Source organism: Dermacentor silvarum, chromosome 2, assembly GCF_013339745.2.
Source record: "Dermacentor silvarum isolate Dsil-2018 chromosome 2, BIME_Dsil_1.4, whole genome shotgun sequence".
NCBI classification, from domain to species: Eukaryota; Metazoa; Arthropoda; class Arachnida; order Ixodida; family Ixodidae; genus Dermacentor; species Dermacentor silvarum.
In genome coordinates, this window is record NC_051155.1 from 215,816,685 (window position 1) to 215,843,499 (window position 26,815).

The following is a 26,815-nucleotide window of genomic DNA, read 5'->3' on the forward strand; positions in this document are numbered from 1 at the left end:
CAGACAGCTTCTATCCAGTGAGCCCTGGCGAGCAGACGAAGGAGGTATGCCATAAAGGAGCTTCCAGGGTTCTCGGAACTTGGGAAGAAAAGGTAATGAAGTAAGCCAACATTTTGATCGACATGACAGATGCTGGGAAATGTTACATTTTTAAGCGTTACACGAAGTGCTGTATCAACGTGCGCTTTTTTTACTTGGGAGGTAGCCCACGTATCCAGGGCCGTTCGCATTACGTTGTACCTATATAAGCAGCGACCAATCGACATTTATTTTAAATAATTGCTGGTATGAAAGAACAATTACGGTTAATTATGGGAACTTACTCTAAGGAATAAATAAATTTTTGGCTGTGGTCGCGCAGTTCCGGGGCGGTAAAATGCAGACTGCCGGTACAATATCCACTCCCTTAAAACATTTTGCTTAATTTCGGGGACTCGTTTCCATCTGTTGTGCGGCGTTCTAAGCCCTAAATCAACTCGTGCACATTCTCATCCAGTAGTGGCCTACTAATTCGTCCCTGTTCGCTTGGTGTGTGCCTTCCGTATGTTCCGTGCGTACTTTGTGCGTGGATCAGCTAGCAGGTGTAAGCTTCCAGTGGCTAGTTCGCGACACTAATATCTTACTGCTACGGATAAATGGCCAATTGAATGCTTCACGCAGAGCACGATTGTGCGGGTTGGTTACCTGTCTGTAACTTCAAAAGACCAACATAGCATTTTTATCTTCCCCAAATATTTTTCAAGAGTGCACGACGCGCATCACTTCTAAGGCTCACCGATTGGTCAATAAACATTTGGTCAACTCTAGTAGTGCTCTGTTTGAAATTACTATAGAAGATAAAGTTCATAATTCCAGAAATCCAACAAACATTGCATTTTGTTACTCCCACACATGGTTCGAAAGTGCACGAGATCCATCAGTAGCAAGGCTGGGAATTAACATTTGGTGTAGCCTGTTTTCACTCTATTCAAGATTATTATGTTGGAAAACATTCGTTTAAGTCACTTCAGGAAAATGATGCAGCACCTTTTTGAATTCTGTCTGCATGCATTTGCTTGTCTAAATGCATCGCATGCGATAAGCGTTTTTATTTTCTTGCAGTATGATTAGATAATAATAAAAACAGTGTGCAAGTGCTAGAACACACGCACTAGAAGGTAGCTTTTATTTTGGTTAGCACAGCACTCCCTCCTGTGCCGACAAGCTACAATGTAGCATGTTGAAAGTGGCCAACACTGTTTATAAATTCTTGGACGCATAGATGTTGTCCATGCGGACTGTATAAAAGAAAAAAAAAACACCCAGAAAGTTTCAAAGGGATAATCAGCTTCACTATCGTAAAATGGGCAACGAGTTCTAGAGACGTTTTCTCGCTTGTCGATCAATAGAAATACATGTGGCGGACAGCTCTTCCACCTTTGGTAGCTTTAAGGCCGTTTGTATTTAATCTTTGTGAAATCCTTAGCCATACCAGCACAGAGAAGTGCTTCTTTTTTTGGCGCTATCAGGTGTCATGTGCATGAACCACATTGCAATCGCATAAAGGGACAAGAAACAAACCAACAAGAGCCACTGCACGTTATGAAGAAAAGTTCAAGTTACATGCCAGAATCTGTCGGCCATCGCCATACACTGTAGCATGCTAAAAGTGGCCAACACTGTACGGTTGTATGGCAGGTGCTGCATGGCTGCACACCAGGAACATACGGTTTTCGCCACCACTTGCCGTAGATGGCACCAGACGTACAGCTCGAAACAGCAGCACACGAGGCCCATAGAAACAATGGTGCAATTTCGTTTCCGCTTATTGCACTGCAATTTTAATTTACCAATAATCAAGACGGGTTATTGTGCAGCAAACATATTTCTTGTTTTTGTGCATCATGTGTGTCATGCTGTAAATTATAGTTTTACAGATCAGGCTAGTTGGTATTCCATGATGTAACTTCTTAGTGCAAAAAAACTACGGACAGAAGGTAAATGACCTAAACAAGTACTAATTTCCAACTGAAGGTTTATTTCTAGTTTATACATGAAAAGCCTTGCACATGAGCCACATTACAATCGCATAAAGGGACAGAAAGTGGGAGGGACATAAAGCAGAGATCCCTCAACCTGCACCACTAGTGTATCGCAGGTTGCATAAAAGCACGAAAAACAAACCAACAAGGACCGCTGCACGTTATGAAGAAAAAATAAAGTTCAAGTAATGGTGCCATAATCTCCCGTCGTCACCATTCTTCCCTCTACATTCTTCCGTCGTACATCGCATTCGTCCTCGTGGCATCGCTTTGTATTGGTCTCGCACTGTTCATCTACCTGATTTGGTGTCATTTTGGCATAGCTTGTGAGCGGTGCAGTGCATAAACATAATAAGTAGGCTTTGGTGTTTGTCAGCCATCGCCTACACATGTTACACCTAGAGAGTGCAATTCTTTGCTTGACAAGGCAATAGATGGCGCACTCACGCAGTGTAGGCGCGAGTGCAAAATGAAGAGTTGAAATGCTCTACGAAGCATCCTGTCCATTTTGTAGAGTGCAAGAAGGCTGTGATATACATTTTCCCTCTCTCATGCAGTAACTGACATGTGGGACAGACCGGGCGTTGTCTCAATTACCACCTTCGCGAACACAGCTACAGCATCTGTAATGGATTGCAAGGATGCATGGCAGCGAATTCATAGCAGCTGTGGGTGTAAAGCATAGTTTGAAAAGTGCTTCGTTCTGTATTCACATGCTGACCAGTAGACGAGAGAAATAGTCAAAGCTGCAGAAACGGCCAGTGGAGATCGTCAGTGCGCGAGTGTGCCATCGCCTTGTCAAGCAAGGAATTGCGCTATCTAAGTGTCGCATGTGTAGGTGATGGCCAACAGATTCTGGCATGTAACTTGGAACTTCTTTTCTTTATAACGTGCAGTGGTTCTTGTTGGTTTGTTTCTTGTCCCTTTATGCGATTGTAATGTGGTTCATGTACATGGTTGTTTATGTATAAACTGTACTGTATCAGAAATAAACCTTTAGTTGGAAGTTAGCGCTTGTGTATGTTGTTTTCCTTCTGTTTCATCCTTTGTTTTCATGCTATGAAATTACAGAACGTAATTTTTAATCAGGGAATGGCAATTCATGGCAGTAAATTCCAGCGCCGACATTACAAATGGGAAAGATATGCGCACTCCACGAGCTTCACAATTATGCTGCGAGCCCGCAACTATGTGCCACGACCAAGAGCATTTACAAGGGAAAAACACATCTTTGCTGCTTGAGCAGTAAGAATTTCTCTTAATCATTAGTACTAAAAAATGGAAAGTGTAAGTATTTCAGGCACAATCAGATACCTAAAAATGACAAGGGCACTACAGTGTCCAGCTTATTCACAGCTAGTAGTCTTACTTGCAAAATCATCAGAGTGTATCTTTTCACTTTGCAGCTCAATGGATTTTGTTATGCACAACCGAGAGGGCAAGAGGGCAGCATCCATCCTGCTCTTTGGTGATGTGACAAACTGTGGTGAACTCCGGCAGCTGGTGCTAAGTGGAAGCCTGCAAGTGTGCCTCATCAGGGCATCTCTTGTGGCAGACATTTTCCAAGTGCAGTGTGCAGTGGCAAAGGCATTGGCAAATTACTCCAGTGGGCGCATGAAAACAAGAAGCTTGCTCTCCGAGATTCTCTATGTTCTGGGGCCCACCGGCAGCATTGGCGACTCATTACGCCAGATAGGTGCGCAAGACACAGACTCAACAATTGTTGTTGTGCGCCTTGATGACCCAGGAGACAGCCACCTGAAAACACTCACGGAACGCATCAAGGGCCGTCAGCTGCCCTTGGACAGCATTCCACAGTTCACCGACTCTCAGGCACTTACAAAACTTTTCAAGGTGACTGAGAAGGAACTCACCGTGGGCAGCTTAGTGGATGCCATAGTGACACGAATTGCTCTAAAGGATACAGTGTAGGGGTCAGTTTAATAAAGTATATATAGTGTACATTTCAAGAAACAAGCAACTTGCAATTGCAGATTTCTTTTTTTTTTTTTTTTTGAAAACAAAGAAGGGAAAGCCCTGCAATAGGTACAGGAGACTAGATAAACAATATACAAGTGAGCAACTCATACATGTAGTGTAATAAGGTTTTACTGGGAAGCATGTGCCCGAGTGCTAATGCTGCACAATGCGCACTGGTCCATGTGCCATGTTCCACGCAGAATTACAGCCATCCAAGTGCGTGAAATTCGGTTTCACAACATAACTCAAATAAATAAAATCAGACACCTGACTGTCCAGGTCGTAGTGCTCCTGATAATAACATTGTGGCAAGACTTTTCAAAACCACATTTAGAGATTCACTCATAGCACATAGCAGCACAACGGTCTATTGAGATGGCTTGGTCAGTAGTACCACGGCCGCTGGATAAAAAAGAAAAGGTGCGGCCTGCCACGTGCATCGAAAACGGTGTGATCCGCCACGGCGCCACACATCAGGGGCTGTTGTTTGGCATCGGCATAGAAAATGTGTCAGGAACGCGCTTGGAATGTCGTCGCATTTTCTCACCGATAGCTAGCGCCATTCGGCCCGGCCAAGCGGCCGACAATGCAACTATGGTTGTCACATTCGCTCCCATTGCAGTGCGCTCGACACGGCAGGCCACACCATTTTTTTTTATCCAGCGGCCGTGGTAGTACTGTCCAAGTTCTTCCATCAACAACTCCATGAACATTAATGTAATTACAACTGCACAGAGTGAAACAGCATTTACATATACATGCACAGCAACACCTGCCAGCACTGATTTCCCACGTCTATACAACGCCTAGAGGTAGGGGTGTGCAAATATTTAAAATCTTTCAAAACATAATAAATACTATTAACTTCACTTGCTTCTCAAAAGAAAAATTTGGTCATGTATATTTCATGTTGATAAAAATAGTGAGAACATGCAAAAGCATTTTGTGTTAAAGAACCTTGTATGCTGATGAGGTCCTCATTCATATTCAGAATTACATAATGCTGTTTATTAACCACTAGTGTAGTAACATTGCAGTCAAAAACTAAATTGTTGCTCAAAGCTTTTTCATCATTCACTTAAACATTTCCACATCTACACGTATGCTATCAAATACCTGAAACCTTACTTGTGTTTAGCAAGCATAGAAAATAGCAAGGTAGCCTGTGACCTGGTAGATTTCATAGCTAACGAGGTCCATCTTAAAATAGAGTAAAGGGGGGGGTCAGGGTGCTTTGAGGACATTGAGTTTAAAGACCAGTACAAATATGTTCTCTATTTGAAAGATATTTCAACATAATTGAAAAGTATGCAATAATATTAAGTTATATCCAACTTGGTACCATAACTATTGCATTTGATTCGCTTTCGAAAACCAGCATTCACACACTTTTACCAGTAGGCATTCTGGGAATGCTTGATGTTCTACACTGCTTGTACACAACTCTTGAGAGGTGGAAAGCAATGTCATTCCATGGTAAGGGCACTAATGACCACTAATGGCAATAAATCAACATCAAAGCTCACTCGCATAAATTGACAAAAGGTAAGTAGTTCCAATGCTACATATGCAGATCATTCCTACCACAACCAAGGTATCCGCACCTTTGGCTCGGGGTAATGCTGAGGCTTTCACACAGTTTCCCCGATTGTAGTCCTCGGGAACAGATTAAATTACAGCGCTGCTTTGCAGTCTGTCTTAAATGCACCGGTACAGTACTGGAATTCCTGTCAGATGCACTATGTGAAGAAGATGATCTCTGGAATCTGACCATCTTCAACAGAGGTGCCATTGTTGTTTCCAGCAGCATAGGTGAACTGGAACGTAACCTTGCTCCCACGAGGGCAGTCGAGTGTTACCTTACGCAAGCCCTTTGTTCCGTAATGAGAGTCTGGTCCCTGTAGGCAGAAAAAGGTCGCTTTGTCATTAGTGTGCCCAATCGGGCTAATCAGTTTGAACATGATAAAAACCACATGCTGTTTCTCATCGAAGAGATTCATAGAGGGCAGCAAGAAAAAAGAAATTGTTGACAAAGAGGGCAGCAAGAAAAAAGAAATTGTTGACATGTTGCGGTGCAGTAACCACACTTTCACAAAGCTAGACAGATTTAATGCTCAGATCCGAATGTTAGCCTAGCATCCCTAGCCTTAAACCACAGTGCTACGCCAAAATTCAACCAGTCGCACATTAAATAAAGGTCAAAAGCAGATATTTGGCAAAAATACATCCGGTTTGGAAGAAATTAACAAACTGATAACTCTAACCAAGACAATTAATGGGCTACCCAACATTCTGGAGACGAGGCAGAGATACAATGGCAACAATTTTCTGCAAGGTCATCATCGTGACATTGCAGACGCATACATGCCCACGCACATTCTAGAAGTATCTTTGATTTTCCCAGTCATCTAGTACTATATGCTACGACCACATCTACCTTCCCTGTCCAGGGCAACTGTTCTGTCAAAGTTAACATGATGTTTGAACACCTTACAGTGTCTTTCAACAGCTCCCCCTTTTATGCCACTGTGGCGAAGGTGGTGGTTCTTGTGCCATCAGATTCTCATGTAAAAATTATTTGACTCCACTATGCTCGATGTGTGATGCTCTGAGGTAATAATTCGTTTTCCTTTTGGATGGGCTAGCTGTCACTTGGGCTTCCAAGGATAGAGAAGTGAGCTCAGAAGCACCTTGTCCTATCATTCCTCTGTATTTCGTCTTTTCATTGCACTTTGACAAGTTCTGAAGTGGGCTCGTGGGCAACATCTGCATTTAGACCATGCAATTCAAGATCTCCCTTGCAGGTAGAGGATGCAGATGCAGCACTGCTGAAGGGGAGGGTCATCTGCTGTTGACCACCGGCCTTTGTTTTAAAAATTTAACCCCACAAAGCCCAAACACCATTCCCTACCAAAGACAATTAAAACAGCGTGGTTTACATTTATTTCTGGCCATGGAGATATGTTTATTGGTACAAGGAAAACAATGAAATGTTATTGAGTAAACATTAATTAGTATGGTAATTACTTAATTTGTAATTTATTTGCTGTACTATCACGACCGTAAACGTCCTCCAGCACATCAAAAACCCCAGTACGGGCTCTAGTTTAGGTCATTAGCACATATATTTGAATTTTTAGGCATCAAATTCAGCGTATCAAAACTGATACGTTGGGCTTTGTGGGGTTAATTCTGTGGTTTTACATACCAAAACCACAATCTGATTGTGAGGCATGCTGTATTGGAGAACTCTGGATTATTTTTGAACACTTGGAGTTCTTCAACATGCACCCAATACATGGTACACGAGCATTTTTGTATTTTTCCCCCATCAAAATTTGACTGCTGAGGCCGGGATCGAAACCACAACCTTGATCTGCTGAATGTGGTCCTGGCAGCAAAGAAACATGGAAACCATTTTTTAGCACGTTGGCAACGACTGCTGCTTCTCTCTCTCTCTATTCCTTTTTTTTTTTGTGATGTAATTTTTTTCCTTTTTTTTTTAAATCCCACAGTGATGGTGGGGAGCAGATTGCTCTCATTTGGTTCATCAGGCTTTTACAGCAAAGCTGTCTATGGTTAGGATCCGGGATTTTATGGCGTCAGCACGGAAAAGCTCTCCCCTATAAAGTGAGAGTGAAAGAGCCAACAACAAAAGCAAACGCACATCGTCGCTCGCGTCGGAGCTCGGTTTAACGGCCACCTGTGTCTAAAACGATGTGTCTCTGTGAATGTATGACATAGTATGTGACGTAGTGTGCGCCTATCAGGCAACCAAGGGAAAAGGGTTGGCAACCCTCGGTGCAACCGTGCAAACGCGCTTGTGCCCCTGCTCACGCATTTGTCGTCGTCTTCTTCTACAGCTGGCTCCATTGCCACTCATCATTCCAGCGTAGAATTTCACTTCTCTTCTGCTTTCGTAATGGGGAGGCCGCATTTACGGAGGCATGAGCCGTTGCTTAAGGGGTTTGTCCGTCTTAAGTGATGGACAGATTTAATAACACAGGTGATACGTGAATGTATGTGCACACTTACCGTCACAATGACCACCAGACAGAACAATAAATATGTTCATACTTTTGTTCAAAATTCTGTGTCACCTCTGTGTCGTGCGCTAAACAGCTTCGCTGGTCATCCATCTTCACAGAGGGGAATGACTCATGAATTTTTAAAATGAAATTCTGGGGTTATATGTGCCAAAGCCACGATATGATTATGAGGCACGCCGTAGTGGGAGACTCCAGATTAATTTTGACCACCAGGGGGTTCTGTAATGTGCACTCAATGCATGGTACATAGGTGTTTTTGCATTTCACCCCCATCTAAATGCAGCCGCCACAACTGGGATTTATAACCGCACCTTTGGGCTTAGCAGCGCATCGCCATAGCCACTACAGCGGGTCACTGTTTCCAACCAAAGATTTGCAGCATGTTGAATAGCACAAATTGAAAGTTGATCATCCAATGCATATGGAAGTTAACATCTAATTATTAAGCTTGCCGTGGTGGGGGCCTCCAAATTAATTCTGACCGCCTAGGGTTTTTCAATGTGCAGCCGATGTAAGGTACATGAGCATTTTTGCACGCCTGACATCTGAATGTGGCGGCTGTGGCCGGGATTGAGCACAGGACCTCGTGCTGAGCCACGCTGCGCCATAGCCCCCGAGCTACCGTGGCAGGTCCGCTCAAAGCAAAGTAGCAGGCAGAGAATTGGAATGCTTCAGAGCAAAGTGCTATGCTTGTGCGCCACACTTTTGACAGTATAATATAGTTATGTAAGTTGTGCCCACCATATTATGTAGTGCTAGACAGCTAAAAAAAAAAAAGATGCAAATATTTACTGACCTTGAGCGTGGCACAAGCTGTGTAGTTGACATTAGGAGCCACTTCCACTGGGCTCTTGAAGAGCACACGAAATCTGGTTGATGATCCATCGCTATTAAAGCTTGTGTCATGTGAGCCAAGCACTTGGCCAGAGCCTGTCTGAACAAGCTGAATGTTGACATCATAGTCCGAAGGGCCATGAATAGACCCATATAAACCATAGCCAAGCACAAAGATCTTCCTGTCCACTGCAAACCTGAGGGAGGGAAGGTAAACATGATGGTTTAAAGGTCAGTGCACCTAGCCAGCCCTTGAAAAATCAAGAGTTCTCCACACAATGAATTATACCAGTCTCAAATGGCCACTTTCGATCGCAATCGAGCCCAACTTGGATAGAAATTCTCAAACACGATTAGCTCCCTTTCGCAGAATGAGCGAAGAAGCCAATCGTGACCACAAATATCGATCCGGATCGGGCTCAATTGCGATCAAAAGTGTGCCATGTGACACCCACATTAGATGTCAACTCAGATTGTGAGGATATTAATATTCTATATTAAGCCAAATAGATTCAGCCTAAATTCCTGTCTGTACTGAAAGAACTCAATAGGTCTCTTCTGTTTGGCTGCACTCTGCACCAGTTCTGGGAGTGCAGCACTTTTATCCTCGATTTATTAGAGCAGCATGTGCTGCCTATACCGCATGCTTCAGTTTGGCATTATAGGAGACAGTTTAACACGAGTCCACGGTTCTCTACCTTCGCTACTTTGGAAGTGCAGGCGTGGTGTTAACTCTTGGTAGCAGACATGGTGTAGCAATAGTTGACTAGCAGTTCTCGGACAGAAATGTCTCACACTTAGGTTACAATAGTCAGTTTGGTTTGCATAAGAAAGTGAGTTACAAGTTCGATGCTTCAATAATAGTCAGGACACACTGGTAAAGGCTCATGATGTGCTAAATTCCTTTTGTTTGAACAGATATTCACAGCTGCCAGTTTGACATTAGTGTGCAGTACTACCACAACAGAGATCATTGCAATAACAGAAGGAAGCTATTCTTCGCAATCCAACATGCAAATTCATTGGAAAGCCTTAGCCATCCTAAACAGCCCCAACTGTGACTGCATTCATAAATATAAAGAAGTGCAAACCTAGAACCCATAGGAAGAAAGAGGATGGTATGAGCGCTGTTTGCTCGATTTGGACTGCACTATTTGCCTCAATTTCCAAATGCCACAAGGCATGCAGCTGCACTTGCACGATGTGATTGTGTGTTTCACCACACATGGCATTCTTGAGAACAGGGAGTGCAGCCAAATTGTAGAGACCTAATAATTTGTTACTGGCTGCAAAATCAGGCAAAGTCACCATGTTACAGAGACTGAAAAGTGGGACAAACTGGATATTAGGTGAGCATTGCTCTCTGTGTTATCCACTTGCCAGCAGTGTCACCCTCAGACGCTCTTACACATGGCAATGCGAAACAAGCTGTGCCACTTGGCTTACAAGGCAAATTTTCATACCATTTTTTGCAAAACTAGTGGGTAGCAATGTGCTTGCATTCAAACTTTGTTTTATTTACTAATGTACGCATTCTTCTATATATCATGAACATTATTGTAAGTTACGCAAATAATGCTTACATTCAATTTAGTATGCTATGCATAAGCAATAAATCTTTAGCATTGCAACTACTTATTGGCAAATATATTGTTGCATCAAACTTGGGTGTATATACAAAGTACATATACAATTTTCACTCAGTCGTTTGCTAACTCTTACTGTTGAGAGAAATGTGCTTAGATCACCTTTTTCTATGTTCAAAAGAAAGCCCACAATTAAAATAAAGAAAGGGGCTGTGAGCTATGAACTAATCCTATACTTGGCATAGCCTTGTCACACCATAAATATGAAACGCTGCCTTTAATGGAGGCATCTGCTATGTGAGTGGCTTCACTCAGCATGACGAATCAAAAATGCACACCTTAATTCCCAATAGCGGGACATGCATGGGCTGCGTTTTGTTATCACACAAAGTGTTGTGCAAACCAGATTCCAGGTGGGAAGCGAATCTCTAGCACACATTCATTGACCACACTAAACAGATTATTGCCAGGTTGAATTTTCATTTATTTTCAAATGTCATGGATTCATTATGTCTAATAAATAGTGGAATAATTTATGTCAAACACTGGCACTACCTATGACGTCATAGGCAACAGCTGCTGGAATTTCAAAGTTCATATCTATGCTTTCATGTCGTTTCTCAACATGTAGTCTATTGCTACCGAAGAAGGCCGCCTACCAGTACTCATAGAGGTGTAAGCTACAAATTCTGCTGAACATTTCTTTGTAACATTCTCTTCAAGGAAAGGTTCAAAAGAGTGAGCTCAAGTATGTTTCAGCGACCCCTGTATCTAGTGCATGCCTCTAGATATTAGAATAACATTTAGTTCTTTGTCCCTCATGACAAACTTGTCACAGCAAACTTCAATATTTTCTGGGTACCAAGTTTGGCAAGTGCATTGGAAGCAACAACTGAGCCAGTGACTTCACACATGGCTAAACCAGGTGAACCTCACCGTATACGGTCAGATGTTCCAGAGTAGCCCCAACGGCTCTCAGTCTGCTGAAACCGTGCCACCACCTGTTCTTTTCCCAAGATGCAGCAGCGAGGGCTGTCCGGAAATGCAACGGGTGGTTTTGGGTTCACCGTAAGGTGCAGAAACAGGGAGACTAGCTCCCTGTCCGTCAGCAAGCCACTCTGTGCAGGCCCTAACGCAAACTCCTCGATGCTCATGAGTGGGAAGCGCACTAGAAACAGTGCCCGTCCGAGAGCAGCACGCTTGTTGTCCGCAGTGACAGGCCGTCCTGTGCGCACACACTCCGCCTCCGCCCAGCGCACAGAAGCAGCAAACAGTTTCACCTCCCGGATACGGAGCGTATCTCGCTCAAGCACAGCGCACAGGGTGTCCCGGTCAATGTCCACAAAGCCTTCTGCTGCAAGGGCTTCTGCTGTGCACTTGTCGATAGTGTCGAGACAGAGTGCTGCCAGCTGAGGCTCATCAAATAGCCGTGCCTGTGCTAGAAGCAGAAAGGCGTTGTCACTACTCAGCTGTCGCTGTAGGAAGTCGACACAAGCCTTCTCCAGAGCAGGCACTGCATATTTCTTTGCTGTGTAGAGGGTGGTCATGACGGTCTCAGCACCAATCTGTACTTGGTCGGAGTACAAGAACTTGAGTAGGGCCAGGAAAGCAGCAGGTTCCACGTCGGGAAGCTCCACCTCTTCTGCATTTGTCGCCAGGGCCCCATTAAACATTGCGTCAAAGACGGCACTTCCCACAGACAGTACAAACTTGTGAGCGGGCAACCGTTGCTGCTGTGCACCCCGGCCAACCAGGAAACGTACGTCGCTGAGGATTTCCTTGTTGAAGAGAAAAGACAGCCGCTCCTGCACGGTGCTTTTCGAAGCTTGCCAGTTGAACAGGACCTAGGTAAGCAATGAGGCAATGAGATTAATAGTTGCTGGAAGTGTGATCACTTCAACTGCTCATTGTGAAATCCCATGTTCAAAACTAGCATGTTGGGTACACCCATACCCAACATTCATTTGTCAATGTACAATAAACAAAGGTGATTGTTATATTTGCTTTTTGCAATTACAGTGCTAACTTTCATAATATTATAGCACTGATGGTATTGTCTGACAAGCAGATGGAATGCTGTCTATTTCAATTTCACATTCATGTGTTTCGAGTAAACACACTTCTAGTAATGAAAAAGCATTGCAATGTTGTGGTGTAGCTGTCAACACCCGACACAAACTTGGCACTTACTTGGCCACTGTTTGATCCAATAGGTGCCAGTGAATCGTCACCACGTGCTCGCACACCGTTGGTTGTAAGACACTGCGAGGCATCACTGCCTCGGCGGTTCATTGGTGGTGAAGCATTTGCAGGGCTCTCAACAGCATGCTGGTCACAGCAGGTCCCAAATGATTTGCTCTGTGCAAGGAGATCAAAGAATCACGTTTTTTTTTTAGCTGCCAGCATCGTTACCCAAAATGCCGAGACGGCTGAGGAAGTGGCCATTGCCCTGGCCACTCTTGACCCTGCCTGTCACACCATAGTGAGCGATTCTTGCACGGCAATCAACAACTACATCAAGGGTTGTATTTCTCAACAATCACTTCGTATCTTACATCAAGCCCCGCATTCGTCTGAAAATCAAATCACCCTCGTCTGGATACCAGCACACGCCGGCAATGTCCACCTGCACCTCACCAATCTCAACGAGGTTACACACTCCGTAGCACGAGAACTAGTCAACCATGCCGGAGACGGTGCATGTGCACCCGCAGGACGCGACCGCCTTAGAAGATACAACGACCTTGTGAAGTCATATTACCTCGAAAGAAGAACCTTTCCCACCCCTCACTGCAAGTTAAACAGAGCACAGGCAACCACTCTTCGCCTGTTACAGACCAATACATACCCCTCCCTCACATGCTATCACATTATATACCCCGACATCTACCCAAGCCACACGTGCAAGATCTGTAAAACTCAATCAGCAACACTCCCCCATATGCTATGGGAGTGCAAACATCAATACCCAGACCTTAATCTCGTGACCCTCTCGTCGAGATGGCACCTGCGCAGCTAGCTCCCATCTCGACGACTAACTCTGGGCTACCCAGCAGGCCTACGAAACGGCGAAGAGGCAAGACCTCAACGTCCCATCGTAGGAGGCCTAGGCCCAGCCGACTAACTGCTGGTTCTCAATAAAGTTCTCTCTCTCTCTTGTAACCAGAACTCAACTAAATGTAGCCAGACAACATTCAATCCAAATGCCGATCATGTAATGATGATGATCATGTAATGATGCTTGATCATGTAATGACGAGTGATAAAGTAAAAATAAGAGTCCCTAGACAGGTTTATGTCGGCCAAGTTCCATGGCACAAATGCAGTGCATTTCTTCCCCTGTGCTTCTCAAACTTTAAAGATTGACAGCAATCACCAATCAATTAGTGAAATCAACACTGGCATTCCACAAGGAACTACCAACAGTTGAGGCTCTGAGAACATGTGCTCGGTTTGAAAGCCTGACCTGGACATCAGCGATTATTCAGATGTGTTTCTAGCACAGCCAATCAGGTAAGCAAATGGCAAAATATCTAGGTACAGAGAGGACAGTCAAACTCCAATTGATAATGATCTACTAATCATTTCATTGTCTCTGTGCTCTTTACAATAAGCATGCAAGCGCAAAATCATGCTTAGGAAAATCATGTGAACAAAGGGCCAACCATTGCTTCCAGATGCAGATGCTCAACCCAGGTGGGCAGGAGCGTGATAAGGAGCATTGTTGTAACCTTGTTAGAATTTAGAAGACCACTAGCTCAAATGACCATATTCCCTAGAAACAATGCCTTCACAGAGTAGCTGATAATCTAATAAACACAGTCAGAAATGCACAAGGGCAACCTCTCATATGCCTAACTGAAAAGGTGTTGACACTGTACTAAAAGTAAATACAGAAAATGAAAAGCAGGCTACAAAAGGAAACACTGCAAAAGCTAAAGTTTTCTTGTCGTGTCAGCACTGTTACATAACACAATGGATTATGTATCAACAAGTACTTCTGTGAAAACATGTTTGCTTAAGCAAACACCCACCCAGCCAACCACTAACACGAACATTGATACATGCTGATGTCCGAAGGGTGCAATTTTATAAATATTGTGAAGGAAGGAAATGTGGGATCTGGAAGGCATTCGCAATAAAGATATGTGTCTGAGCACGCTGCCACTGTTTCTGCATGAACAGGAATGTGCATCTCTGTGACCCTGAGCCTTTAGTGAGGTCGCAAGTGTTTCTCCCCTAGTGTGTCAGGATGCAGGCCCAATGTAGGAACACACTGGCCCAATATTGGGTAGTGTTGCCTCAACAATGGCCTCAGTGCTAATTGGGTTATTTACTGTTGCTTCTGCACCCTTGAAACACATAAGCAAACAGGTGATGATACTAGTGGTTGGTTGTCAGTGCTTAGTGTTTGTCTCTCTTTTTTATGTCAAGTTTACACACTGCTTTGCTTTATTCATACATACCAATCAGCTCACATGAAGACAGTCTTATAGCCATGGACAAGACATAAGAATTATTGGAAAGGACGTATATTTTGCCTTGTTTGATTTTCTAGGGGAAAATAATCAAGTAAGAGTGCCAGGAAACCTTTATTGTGTGTAGATGCAGCCCTAACCCATGTGTTTGCAATTTTTTGTGATACTTTGCTCACAGCTGTTTACGTGCCATTTATGAGCAATGCGATAAGGGGGAGGGGGCAATACATTGTACAGGTGCTGCTTCAAAAAAAAATTATGCAAATTCAATACACATGTTGGAATTTATGTGAAGCAAAGCTTTCGTGAAGTCGCTAATTAAATGCTATAAAACTAAATGTAATACATACAGTTGTCTTTAATTACATCCTATCCGATGCAATGGTTATGTTTATGCAATGTACAGGTCACAACCTCAGTGTGATGCTATGTTTAAGTTCTACACCATGCACAAGCTAAGCTGAAATAGAAATAACAGTTTGTGTGAATGCAAACTGTGAGACGTCAACGCAGCAATGTTACGAGGACAAAGGCGATGTTTGATGTTTGCCGCGGGAAGAATGATGAGGGGAGATTACGCAAAGAGAAGCATGACGCATTGTATGCATCTAAGGCTTCTGTACCCCTTGTGTCACAGTGGCACATACCCATTCTGTGGGATTGGCCAAGAATGGGCACACACTCAGTGGCCCCAAAACAGGGTAAGCCAGATATAAGAACTTCAGATAACGCGTCTGTGCATTTTAGAGATACCTATGCACATGAGCTGACTGACATCACAGATTTTATGTAGCAACTTATTGTTTGATTTTTCAGAACAGATCATCCAGTGGCACATCAAGCAGCTAGTTGTCCAAGAATGGGGGTAGGCCAAAAGAAGAAAATCAAAGAAGCCGTTCAATATCATGTGCTATTCCATTAAGAGGTCAGTGTGCTTAATAGATACCTACGAGGTGACAGTTTTATGTCATGATATAGTTTGATTACGCAGAACAGAGGTGCGCTCACTGGCCTTTGTCGGTCAACACGCAGTATAAAGGCCGGCTTGCTGGGGCTTTAACCGGTATCCACCGAGATACTGGCCGACCGACAGACGAACGCGAAATCGTGTTGAGCTAGGCAAAGAAAGCTTCGGCTTAAAAAAGATGAAAGAAACTGCCGTACCTGGCCCGTCTGGCTAGCAGCTGCATCCGTTTCGCTCGTTGTCATGTTGCTGGGAGTGTCCTCTCCAACACCAGCCATGGTGCAGGTTCGGTGAGCTGAACACCAGTTTCCTATACGAGCAATAAATAAAGTAGAGTAATCTGGTTAACGTACGTTGCAGCTGATGTGCACAAGCGTATCGTTCCAGAAAAGGGACTATGCCAAACAATCAGCGTGTGCTCGACTAACCACTATTTGTGATTGGACATTTGCTTATGAGAAATAGTGAATAAATGCACGTACATACATCAGCTATGAACGCAATACATTTTACTGTGCTTTTATTAACGCAAGAAGCAGCGGTTCGCATTTTTAAAGCGTATGCCCGGGAAGAGCACAATTTTGGTTTCACACGTACAGCTTCGACCGCGATCAGAGAGCCACAGATGCCTGACACGGCTGACGATGAACTCACACGAACTGCAGTTTTCCACCTTTAACGGCAGTGGTCACGAACGATGCCGGACAGTCACATCATTTGAAAGATGATGGATGCTTCGTCCTCCAGCAAGAGGAGGAGAGTACCGAACCCACCGAACGAAGTGATCGCACAGCAGTCGATAGACTACAATATCATGCAAACAGGAGTTTACATGGCAAGAAACTTGAATTTCTGCGCATGTAACCAATATGACAGATGGAAGAAACCTCTCAACGTTAGAGATGCGGGAAGAAGCTGTGCCTGTGCGTGCAGTTTGCTGCAGCATGTAGCACAGGATGCGGTGGATGCGAGCGATGGGATTGCACGGATAGCAGAGTTGAAAATATGTTAGTGATTTTAGCTCCTGACTGGAAGCAGGTTTTGAATGAAAGATATTCGCGGCACGGTATAGTTGACTTCGGCGATTACGTGCCGAATATAAAACGATACACGAAATGTAAGTGAATTACAAGCTGTAACGCCTTTAAGATCGACATCACTTACACCAATCACAGAGGCCACAAACTACAGCCGTAATTGCGCCGCGTGCCGCTAGGTGAAAGCCACTTCCTCTCTGAAGCACTGAAGGTAGTCCAGCAGTCCACTTCAACCCATTTAACAAAGGCGGCGACTAGATACATCCATTACGCATGTTATCGTCGTCATCATTTATGGGCCCTATGTTCGCCTCGTGCACGCGTCGCTTTTATTTGTGTGTTGCTGCCGTGAGCAGGGCAGGTGATAACTTATGTGAGAAAAGTAAACCGTTAAATATAAAGCTTCGAGCACCCAGACTCCGTGGCCGTCCGCTCTCAAGGGTTCCGCAACATTCGGACATGCTCGCGAACGCCACGCAACTGCGCTTGTGCGGGAATACTTTGATAAGAAGTACTCCTGTGCTTGTTCGCCTGTGCCACAAGGAGGCCGAGCCTGCACCAGCGAGCACTCCCCCCGCAAATGCAAGCACTGGCGAGAAAAGCGACTCAAGTTCATCCGACAAGGATCCGTTTGCCCGTTTTCCTGAAAACACCAACCCGAAGACTGGTGAAGTCGGTGGCCCCACCGGTCCTGAGCCGACTCGCTACGGAGACTGGGAGCGGAAAGGAAGAGTGACGGACTTTTAGCACAGACTCTGAAGGCGAGGCAGGTGAATTGTATAAAATTGTAGAAGTGCACTGTTAAGTTGACATCACTGTGTCTGTGTCATCTTTTCCATGCCGTTGTTGCCTTCGTGCGGTACGTGTCTGTATGAAACTCATAACTGGACATTCAGTTGAGAGCAGTTTGTTTATTTACAATCAGAACGACAGGAGAGCCACCTTTTACCAAAAGAATACAGCGAAAGAAGAGAGAGGTTCCCAGCTGGCATTGAGCTACTGCAGAAGCCGCCAAGCTGACGGCAAGAGCCGCACCCACAGGAGTGAAAAAAATAAAAGGCCCAGCTATGTACAAGGACAGACCTTCTGTAATGTGCAGCACAAAGCACACTGGTGGTCTTTTGCAGTGTCAGGCAGCTGGAGCTCTGGATTAGCACAAAGGTTGCCTCCCGCGCTCCCTTGGGGAAAAGAAAACATCTGGTCCAGTGCTTGGGAAAAAGCTTTGGGGCCAATAACTTTTGAAGGGCAAGCACTGCCCAGCTGGGGGTCACCCAACCTTGTTGCGAGCTTTCAGTTATGCAATACACTATGGCACTAGCCTAGGGAATAGGAACAAGAACAGAGGCAAGGAATATGATGAATAGACATGGCTTTTGTCTCGCTTGTTTCAATGAAGTAATGTTGAGGCAATGATCACATGTTAGTGCCGAAACAGCACCTGAAGCGTCAATTGCCAGTAATAGTAACAATGGCATGATACCACATTAACTGCCTGTAGCTCTACAAACGTGTGGAGGATTTTTGCTCTTATTGCCTTGATTTCCAGCGACAGCAGCACCAATGTGTATGAGAACTGAAAGCTCGCAGCTCCTGCCACTACTCCCCCAAGGACCGGGCCTGCTCCAAAGAGAGGCGTTATGACCAGAGGCACTCGGTAGGGCTGGAAGTGTGCCCAAGAAGGGCACTCCACCAGCCCGTTATCTTCCCCTCTATCCTCCTTCAGGGTGCGGGGGTGGTCGAGTCGTGGCTGCATCACTTGACAAAGGCGGCAAAGACACCCCACATGACCTCATTGGCATTGGGCTTAGCTGCCTCGGCCTCCATGTCAAGCTCGAGCAGCTCGCGTACCCGGCGCATGGCCAGCTCGTAGTCATCGTCAGAGAGCGGTGCAAAGGCATTCTCCAGCACGTCAGAGGCATGTGCCAGCACCAGCAATGCCAACAGCCGCCGGTCCATGCGCTGGGGGTCATTGACCCAACGGCTCAGCACTGCCTCCTGCACTCGGCGCACCAGCTTGCCCTTGGACGTCTGGTCTACCAACGGGTGTGTGGTCATGTCGAAGAGCAGGAAGTTTTGCTTCTCTGTGGTCAGGACTCCCTTTTCAACCAGGTTCTTGGCCAGACGCTCACGGACATTGCGCAGCTGATAGCGCAGCTTCAGTGGATTCCAGGTCTCACCTGCATACGAGCAGACCAAAAAGTGAATGTGCCTTTGTGCACTGACTGGCTTTAATTCTACAAATACAACAAGCGCCCTAAAGTAAAAAATTGCCAAGTAAATATCCAATAATTATATAGGTGTCCCATATTTACAGACCTCCGGTGCAGTGAATAATGCAGTGCTGATAAACATACCATCACTGCGCTGTTTCCAAGAAAACATCTTGGCAAGACTACTGGCATATCCAAGCTTACATTTATAAAGGCGACATTCCTACCTGGACAAAAGCAATGCTTCCATTATTAAAATATCTCCTTCACACAACAGCGCAAGAAAATGACTGAAGAAAAAAGCTACACTAACAACTTAGAAAGTTCGATTCAAATTGCACAACGTTCTGGCTTGGCTGCATAACGTGACAATCTTATTTCCCTATCATTTTACGTGTCGTAATAACTCTTACAACAATTCTATGGGCCGTGGTGTAGGACAGGTGAGAACAAAAAACACACCATGACAAAGTCCTTATGGCCAGCACGGGTGTGGCTGTAGAAATAAACTCGACTTGGCACTCGTATGGGATCCAACCTTGCACCTCTTAACCTCGTGATGCCCTCAAACCAAGTGCACAGCAAATGCCATTGGGCACTAAAACAAATTACTATTCATGACACACATGGGGAACAGTATAGTGATGCTGCTGTTCCTTTAAGACTTGATTTCAGCAGTGTTACATGGTACTCCTATTTGTTTTAAACAAGAAAAATGCCACTAAAGGAGCTGAAGACTGTCCAAAACTATGGCGTCACGAGAGCTGCTGAAGGCCACCTCTCGTTTCTTCAATCTGACTTTCAAAGCCTCCACATAAGGTAACACTGACCTATTTGCAATTCTTTTCTTAGTGACACAGTGGCATCCAACCCACACTACAGCCAATGAAAACAGAAGAGAGAAAATAAAATACTAGATCATTAGAAAATACAGCTCCTGGCTGCCTCAGTTGGCAAAGTGACTGTGCTGCACTTGCAGTGGTCCTGTATGTAATTCCTGGACTAGTCGAACTTTTCTATGTAGCTAAGTTTGTTTTTTGAGAAAATTAGTTAGTCCCACTTGCAGCATTCTGGTAAAATCAGGTGAAAGGTGCATCTTTTTTTTTTTTTTTCACATAATGTTGATGTGCCACTGCAAAGCACATGTGCATGCCAACATCACTTGCCATCGGCACAATGGTCACCTGACCCTTGGCCTGCTGCCATGATGAGCTCTGATGCGTATGCAAGACCTTTCATAAAACCCATGATCTGCTCTCCTACCACTGAGGTAGTCAATCCAGGCCTGCAAGGTCTCGGGGGGTCGAGTCTCCTTGAGGTGGCGCAATGCTTCATCCAGAAGGACGTCGCCTGTAGGTGTGTCTGAGCGTAGCAGCACCTTTCGCAGCAGCAGCGACCGGCGCCGCACCCCACATCGCTCCAGCTCAATGCGGCCTCGCAATGCCAGCTCCACCAGGATGCACCCTCGCAGGCCCGACGAAATGCAGTCATTCCAAAAGGATGTGTAGCCCTGCATGTTCCAGCAACCTCGGAAAGGTCAGCTCACCACCACATACAGTACAGGCAAACTACATGTCTGCAGCTATTTCAGTTCCCCCCCCCCCCCCCCCAAAAAAAAAGAAAAATTTCACGGAAACAGTGGCGCCCTTTACCCAACGAGGGTGAAACAGCTTCGATAAAGATGATGCTATGCAAAGTGCTATGCAAAGTGCAAAATGGTTTTGCTCTTGGGGCTATCTAAGTACACCACTGTTCCTTCAACTGAGAAACCCCATTTTTTTTAAGGCTTTGTGTGAAACAGGTAAGCATGCACACAGAGTAGTATGAAACAATAGACAATGACATCCTGATAAGGTTTGACTGATTGGAAAGCAACATGCGTGATATGACTACTGCAATAAAGCCTGTGGAAGGTTAAGTGTGGGCTATTTTTTAACAAACTACTAGAAGTAGTTGGATGAATGGTAGGTCATCATAAGAATAATGACATTAGAGGCTGCACTATTCAGATCAATGAACATAATACGGGAACTTTGTTACAGTGCATATTAAAAAGCTTTGGTCAAGTTAAAGCCTAAGCATAGAAACATTGCAGTGTCTTCAGTTCCAGCTCAGTAATTGCATTCTTGCATAATCACTGCATTACTTAGATGTGTTTATTCCATTCATGTCTTCAGTTGGTGCAGAACGTTCATATATTTTCAATTCTGTATACCCACAACAAACGTTTCACTTTGTATCTCACTCACTCATGCAATACAAACTGGAGCCTGTGAGGTACTTTAAAACTCCTTCAGACACGAATTCTGAGCGACTGTCGAAACATGTGTGAAACATAATTTTATGCCAGGATGCTTGAGACTCGATTAAAGTCAATCAAGGTGGTAGAACGACCCTTTGTGCATTTTATGAGTCATAATTACAGAGTAACTAAATATTTGAATACTGTAAAGTCAGTCATGCTAAGTTTCTTCATAAAAAAGATTGAATCACCTGCTCAAATTACATGAACAAGTAATTTATTGGCCACAAGCATTTCAAGAAAAAAAAAATTCCAGGTTGCTACCAACATGCCCCACGTCAAACACCACTTAAAACACGGTAGTGCCTTCACTAAAGCTGTACTCTGCAACAATACTTATCACTCAGAAGTAAAATGGAAGTAATATACGCTAGTGGAATGGTCAATTTACCCTAAGCTTAATGTTTGTGCTCTATTCCTTGCTATAGGTCGCGTCCACAAATGTGGACGCCATGTCTGAAAGGGTTAAATAATTAAAATAAATATACAAATGCTTCTGCATTCAGCCCTCATTACAATTAGAATGCGGACACCACTGCTAGGAATTGAACCTGCAACCTCAGCTCAGCAGCCACAGCCAGTGACTCACTATAGCTGGTAAACTATGTGAAATTTATAAATGAGCCAGCTGTTTAGTTTGAGGGCTTTTCTAAACTGCACTCCATTTTTGTTCTAACTTTCTATACTGTCACATCTTCACATTCATCAAGTTCTTTTTCATGCAGAAGAATTGCTTGCAATAAGTGATTTTTTACTTCAACGTAATGTCTCCAGCAGCTTTTAGAACTGTCACGACAACAGCCAGTTATTATGAACTGCACAACACAACAAAATCCAATTTAGTAACAGTTGACCACGATTGCCACTTTCAAACCACCTACCTTTCATGAGTTTTTCATAACAGACCAGAAATTTGCCCGGCAAGAAGGTTGTAGCAAGTTTTGGCAAGCCCCATCATCACCATTTAAAAATATAGCAATAACTAGAAAAAGTGCTCCTCTGGTTTTGAGAGACATTAGCGAGCTCTAGTTTTAGCGTGTCCAGGTATGTGTCACTATTCCCAGAACACTACATTGCTAGAAATGTGGCACAAATTTTGATCCAGAGGGGACACAGCTGCTACTGCAGTGACCAACCATATTCTACTTAGCTGCTGCTGTAATGCATCAGCAGCAACTTAATTGTTGCAGTCAAGGGAAACCTGTGTGGTCGGGAAGATACGTACGTGGTAACTAGTTGAAATTGGATGCCGACCACAAAAATTGAAAAATCAGATGTTCCGGCTCCCGTGGGGTAGCCAAAATGTCTTATTTTTAGTTTTCAAGGTCGGCATCTAATGTCAACAACTTTCCAAGCAAAGTAATTGTTAACATGCAGCTCCTTTTTATTATTTTCCTTCAACAAGAACACACCTGCGTCACAAATGTTTCTTATGCACTGTGGTTGGATGACGCATTACAGGACCTTGCCACCAGTGTTGTTACTGCTGTCCCTATCTTCAGAAACACGGTATTCCATGAAGGGTAACAAATGGACAAGCCAAAACTCTCTTGAAGGGCAACACTAGACCAGCTTAGACAGAAGTATTTTTCAAATACTCCACTTCCATTTATTTTGGGACGAAAAGTTGATTATCAGCACAGAAAATGAAAGGCAAACTTCCCCTTTATTTATTTTCCATGATAGCACCGGTGACATTTTGTAATGCTACACACTGAGCACATTCGAGCTGCTTTTGCATGGCAGAAGTACTCAAATGTTGCTGGGTCAAGTCTGATTCCTTTAGAATGCAATGTGATGCTAGTTTATCACTAAGAACTTGGCTAGTCCTGAGCATATACTGCTGAAGTTCATGATGGCATGAAAGCTGGTGGGACCTTCCAAGTTGGTGTAGCCGTGATTCTTTCAATTTTGCATTTTTGTCTGGCTTACAAGCATCGTCTCATGATAGGAATGATGTTTTGTGGCACTCCAGGAATGCAAGTTATGCATCCAGCTCTACTTATATTCCTTTTGAGTGTCGCTTTAGTACAATCTCTAGCACTGAACTAAAATTAATGCAATGAACTCATTAGTGGGTCAGCTTAGATGCAAAATGACATTACTGCCGTCACTCACTCAGCGCAGTCCTTGGCATTTTATCATTTCTGAATTCTTTTCTAACTTAAAGCTCACAATTAATTTTAAGAAAGTATTTTTGCAATTTATTTTATTGCGGTGTATCTTTGGACGAGTTGGTATTCCATGAAAAAATGAAAGATTTTCAGTGCAGAAAGGAAAAAATGTGGACTTTGAAACAAGCACAGACGCTAACTTCCAACTGAGTTAATTTACAGGGGTTCAACGTATATATGTTAATTGTTAAAAACAATGCATGCACGTAGCAAACACCATGAGGCCGCACACTATCTGCTAACCTCTAGCCATTAGCACAGTCAAGATATGAAACTTGACTGAGCTGACTGGGATACCATTTTAGAATAATGAATTCTTCAAACAGAGGGCTGCAACCGCACGCTTCACAGTGATTAGCCAGATGCCCATTACTGCGATGACATTTTCTGTGCTAAAAGTCTTCTTATTTTCATACCTTGGTTTAGCTACAGGGCCTTTTGTGTTAGAAGGCCCTGTAGCAATGTGTGTCACTTAAGGCACTCTCAGCTGAAAAAGGATATAAGAAAGTGAAGGGTCATTACTAATGCATATTTAAACTGGAGGCTAAATGTAAGCTACAGCTGCTTTAAAATCATTCGCACTGTAGATGGCATTTCCAAAAACACAATACAAACAGCTCTCTTTGTAAGCGATGTAGCAGCTCTTGCACTACAACATTGCAATGAAACAATTATAGTAAAAAATACTGTGCAAATAATGTTAGAGACAACACAAGTCTCGCCAAAAACACAATATGCCTACACCAGTTGTGGCACAGGGTTACACAAAGTTCTCTATCTTTTGGCCAACATTTGAGGAACAGTATAACAGAAAAACATGTATGTCTATTCTGCTCTTATCAGCCAGCCCTCATTACCTGACAATCCTGTTGATAATGTAGGCTGAGAGCCCCTCGTGCTACTTTCACAATGATTCTACGTGTCTCCCTTGTGCAGAGTTAGCCTATTTGGTTTTTCACATCGAATCATTACATTTACATTTTAACTATGCATATTATCTAATGATAACATCATTTAGCATACCTATCTAATCGAAAGAACTTCGATGCAAGCAATGGTTAGATGGGGCATCAAAATTCATTTTTCCAACACTTGTTGCCTTCCTTAGAGGTTACAAATGTGCTATAAACCTTGCAAATCTTTCACTATTCGTTCTCCCAAAGTTGGGGTTAGAAGAGATGTCGCTGCCTTAGAGACACTGCTCAATTTTATGAAAACAAGGCTGACAACTAGTGGCTTTTACTACTCAATAAATGCCATGAATTCATTTACAAGGTAAGATGAAAAATTCAAAAAAAAATTTTTATTACTGGACGCAGTCGCATTTCTGCTCTGGAAGTACGTCTCAATCGGCATGCGGTAGCAAGTACCGACATATTTAAACACTGTCTCAGGGTTGACTATAAGGAAAAGTAAAACAGCTTCGGCCTAGGGATGCAAAAATGCCGTCACATGAACTTAGTTTTTCAAGCCTTCATAGCCACTGCGCGCCGAGAGGACACCGGCAAGGGTCGAATTAACCGAAAAGGTATTCTTTCACGTACGAGCTAAAGTTTTTATTCCGTAACCTCCCCCAATGTATGTTTTCTCACCGGGACTTTCCAGTGCGTTCGAATTATGTGAAAAGTCCAATTAACCAGAGTCGACTGTATTGGGAACAGAGTTTGTGCCTTGCTCATACACAAACGTCAGCATTTCTGAAAAACGTCCACCCACAGACTAACTTTTGGCTCCCCACGCTATTTGCTTTCATACAGAAGTGTACGCTTCGCCTGAGTTCAGCTGCAAGATCGCTATGTTTATGCTCATTTAATCAACATCAACGCCGAAAGCAGAAATAAAAAAAAAAGAAAAGGCACTGTAGTCGCTCGTCACGTGCTGGTTCTAGTAACGCAAGGCAAGGACGTCGGCAACACGGAATTCCCCACGTAAGAAGAAACGCCGATACAGGTACGCCGCTCAGGCGAGTTCGCGGCTGTCATGAACGTGCACGCGCTTTCGAGTTTCAAAACTCCGCCGGACTTCACCAACGTCTGCCAATTGCAGCCTCGAAGAAACGACAGGGCGGTGATACCCGCGACACACACTTCAAAAACGCGCAGCTGCTACGGTGCGAGGCACGCGCACAGCCAGGCAGATGGCAGAAGAAAACAGGTGGATGACGACAGGCCCTCAGAAGCACCATTTTTCGCTCAGAAGAAAGCCTGACGGACGTCACTCACGTTCGCTACCCAGTGTCGCTAGCGTGAAACTGTAGTTCGAAAGGTTAAATCGCATGAATTCATTGCCGTGCAATACAGCCGGCAGGGCATGTGGAAACGAAGTCTTTCTGGATCGAACGAGAGTTTCAACTACATTATTTGCGACACAATGCCGATGCCACTCCTTAAGCTACATTTTGAGCGGCGCCGGAACAGCAAAATTCAGGCACAAATGGAGCCAAAGCATCCGCAATCACTACGTAACCTACTCGGCGGCCCTGACATGAGGGCGGCTGCAGAGAGCGCTGCGCGAGGTTCCGTTGTGAAAGCTTTAGGCAAAACGAGTCACCGGAAGGAGACCCCAGCACTGTTATCTTTACATACGACAGCGCCAAAGCGGATCCGCAGCATGGAATTACTTGCCTCTTTTTCTTTAAGCCCCAAAAGAAGCACTTCTTCCATCAGCGTTAGGCGAGTCTCCTTTGAATCGACATCGTCTTCACTCTCTGGTCGGTTCACGGGCTCGTCCACGTCTTTGCCCCGACCGTCCGGGTTCGAACAAGCGTTCTTTCTTTGAACAAGTCCCTCTTTGCGTAGCATTGTACCTGGTCGGTGCGAACCGCTCAGAAAGTGGACATACACAGTCCTTCCCTTATAAGCAGGGTTTCACTTGCCAACGCGTTCTGCACAAACACATAGCACACACTCCAATCACGTATACAAGAAAAAACTGAGCAGCAGCAGTAATGGCGGACAATGACGTCAAGAATCACCGCTTGACACCGCCTAGTAAACGGTGTCGTATCAACAAAGAAAAAGAAAATAAGACATTTGAAGTTCCAGCGTTTACAAGCAAATTATTTAAACGCTTTTCAACTCTATTGCGCATCTCTGAAAAAGACAATGAGAATTACTGCAAGACAGTCAATATAAAATTTATTTAGCGTGCTGATGAATGCGTCGCCGAAACCGAAACTCT

The 26,815-nt window shown here is 44.2% G+C and overlaps 3 protein-coding genes across 5 annotated transcripts; 1 reads left to right on the plus strand and 2 right to left on the minus strand.

Annotated features, from left to right (window-relative positions):
- Positions 1-5: 5 nt before the first annotated feature.
- LOC119440703 (EKC/KEOPS complex subunit Tprkb) lies at positions 6-4,046 on the plus strand. Its single transcript, XM_037705592.2, has 2 exons — positions 6-92; positions 3,428-4,046. Exon 2 carries the CDS (start codon positions 3,432-3,434, stop codon positions 3,951-3,953), a length of 522 nt encoding a protein of 173 aa, XP_037561520.2. The 5' UTR covers positions 6-92; positions 3,428-3,431; the 3' UTR covers positions 3,954-4,046.
- LOC119442600 (BTB/POZ domain-containing protein 1) lies at positions 3,944-17,545 on the minus strand. 3 transcript variants are annotated; one of them, XM_037707537.2, is made up of 6 exons: positions 16,567-17,545; positions 16,113-16,222; positions 12,661-12,828; positions 11,407-12,314; positions 8,847-9,081; positions 3,944-5,899 (listed from the first exon to the last, which is right to left on the minus strand). In XM_037707537.2, the coding sequence occupies exons 2-6, from the start codon at positions 16,188-16,190 to the stop codon at positions 5,741-5,743; spliced, it is 1,548 nt and encodes a 515-aa protein (XP_037563465.1). In that variant the 5' UTR covers positions 16,191-16,222; positions 16,567-17,545; the 3' UTR covers positions 3,944-5,740. The 3 variants fall into 3 exon arrangements, with proteins under 3 accessions (XP_037563465.1, XP_049518216.1, XP_049518217.1); XM_049662259.1 differs by having other exon boundaries at positions 16,113-16,207; positions 16,563-17,545; XM_049662260.1 differs by having other exon boundaries at positions 16,510-17,545.
- A 295-nt stretch (positions 17,546-17,840) lies between these two features.
- LOC119442603 (Golgi phosphoprotein 3 homolog sauron) lies at positions 17,841-26,606 on the minus strand. The gene is made up of 3 exons (XM_037707545.2): positions 26,260-26,606; positions 20,423-20,669; positions 17,841-19,126 (listed from the first exon to the last, which is right to left on the minus strand). The coding sequence occupies exons 1-3, from the start codon at positions 26,434-26,436 to the stop codon at positions 18,702-18,704; spliced, it is 849 nt and encodes a 282-aa protein (XP_037563473.1). The 5' UTR covers positions 26,437-26,606; the 3' UTR covers positions 17,841-18,701.
- Between the last annotated feature and the right edge of the window lie 209 nt (positions 26,607-26,815).

Excerpts from the sequence above, each read along its gene's own strand:
- LOC119440703 (XM_037705592.2), top strand. The coding sequence starts at position 3,432 with ATGGATTTTGTTATGCACAACCGAGAGGGCAAGAGGGCAGCATCCATC.
- LOC119442600 (XM_037707537.2), bottom strand. The coding sequence starts at position 16,190 with ATGGCTGGTGTTGGAGAGGACACTCCCAGCAACATGACAACGAGCGAA. Across the intron at positions 12,829-16,112 it reads CTGCTAGCCAGACGGGCCAG|AGCAAATCATTTGGGACCTG; the intron begins GTACGGCAGTTT and ends CTCCTTGCACAG. Across the intron at positions 12,315-12,660 it reads TTGGATCAAACAGTGGCCAA|GTCCTGTTCAACTGGCAAGC; the intron begins GTAAGTGCCAAG and ends TTGCTTACCTAG.
- LOC119442603 (XM_037707545.2), bottom strand. The coding sequence starts at position 26,436 with ATGCTACGCAAAGAGGGACTTGTTCAAAGAAAGAACGCTTGTTCGAAC. Across the intron at positions 20,670-26,259 it reads TGGGGCTTAAAGAAAAAGAG|GGCTACACATCCTTTTGGAA; the intron begins GCAAGTAATTCC and ends TGGAACATGCAG. Across the intron at positions 19,127-20,422 it reads CTGGATTGACTACCTCAGTG|GTGAGACCTGGAATCCACTG; the intron begins GTAGGAGAGCAG and ends GCTCGTATGCAG.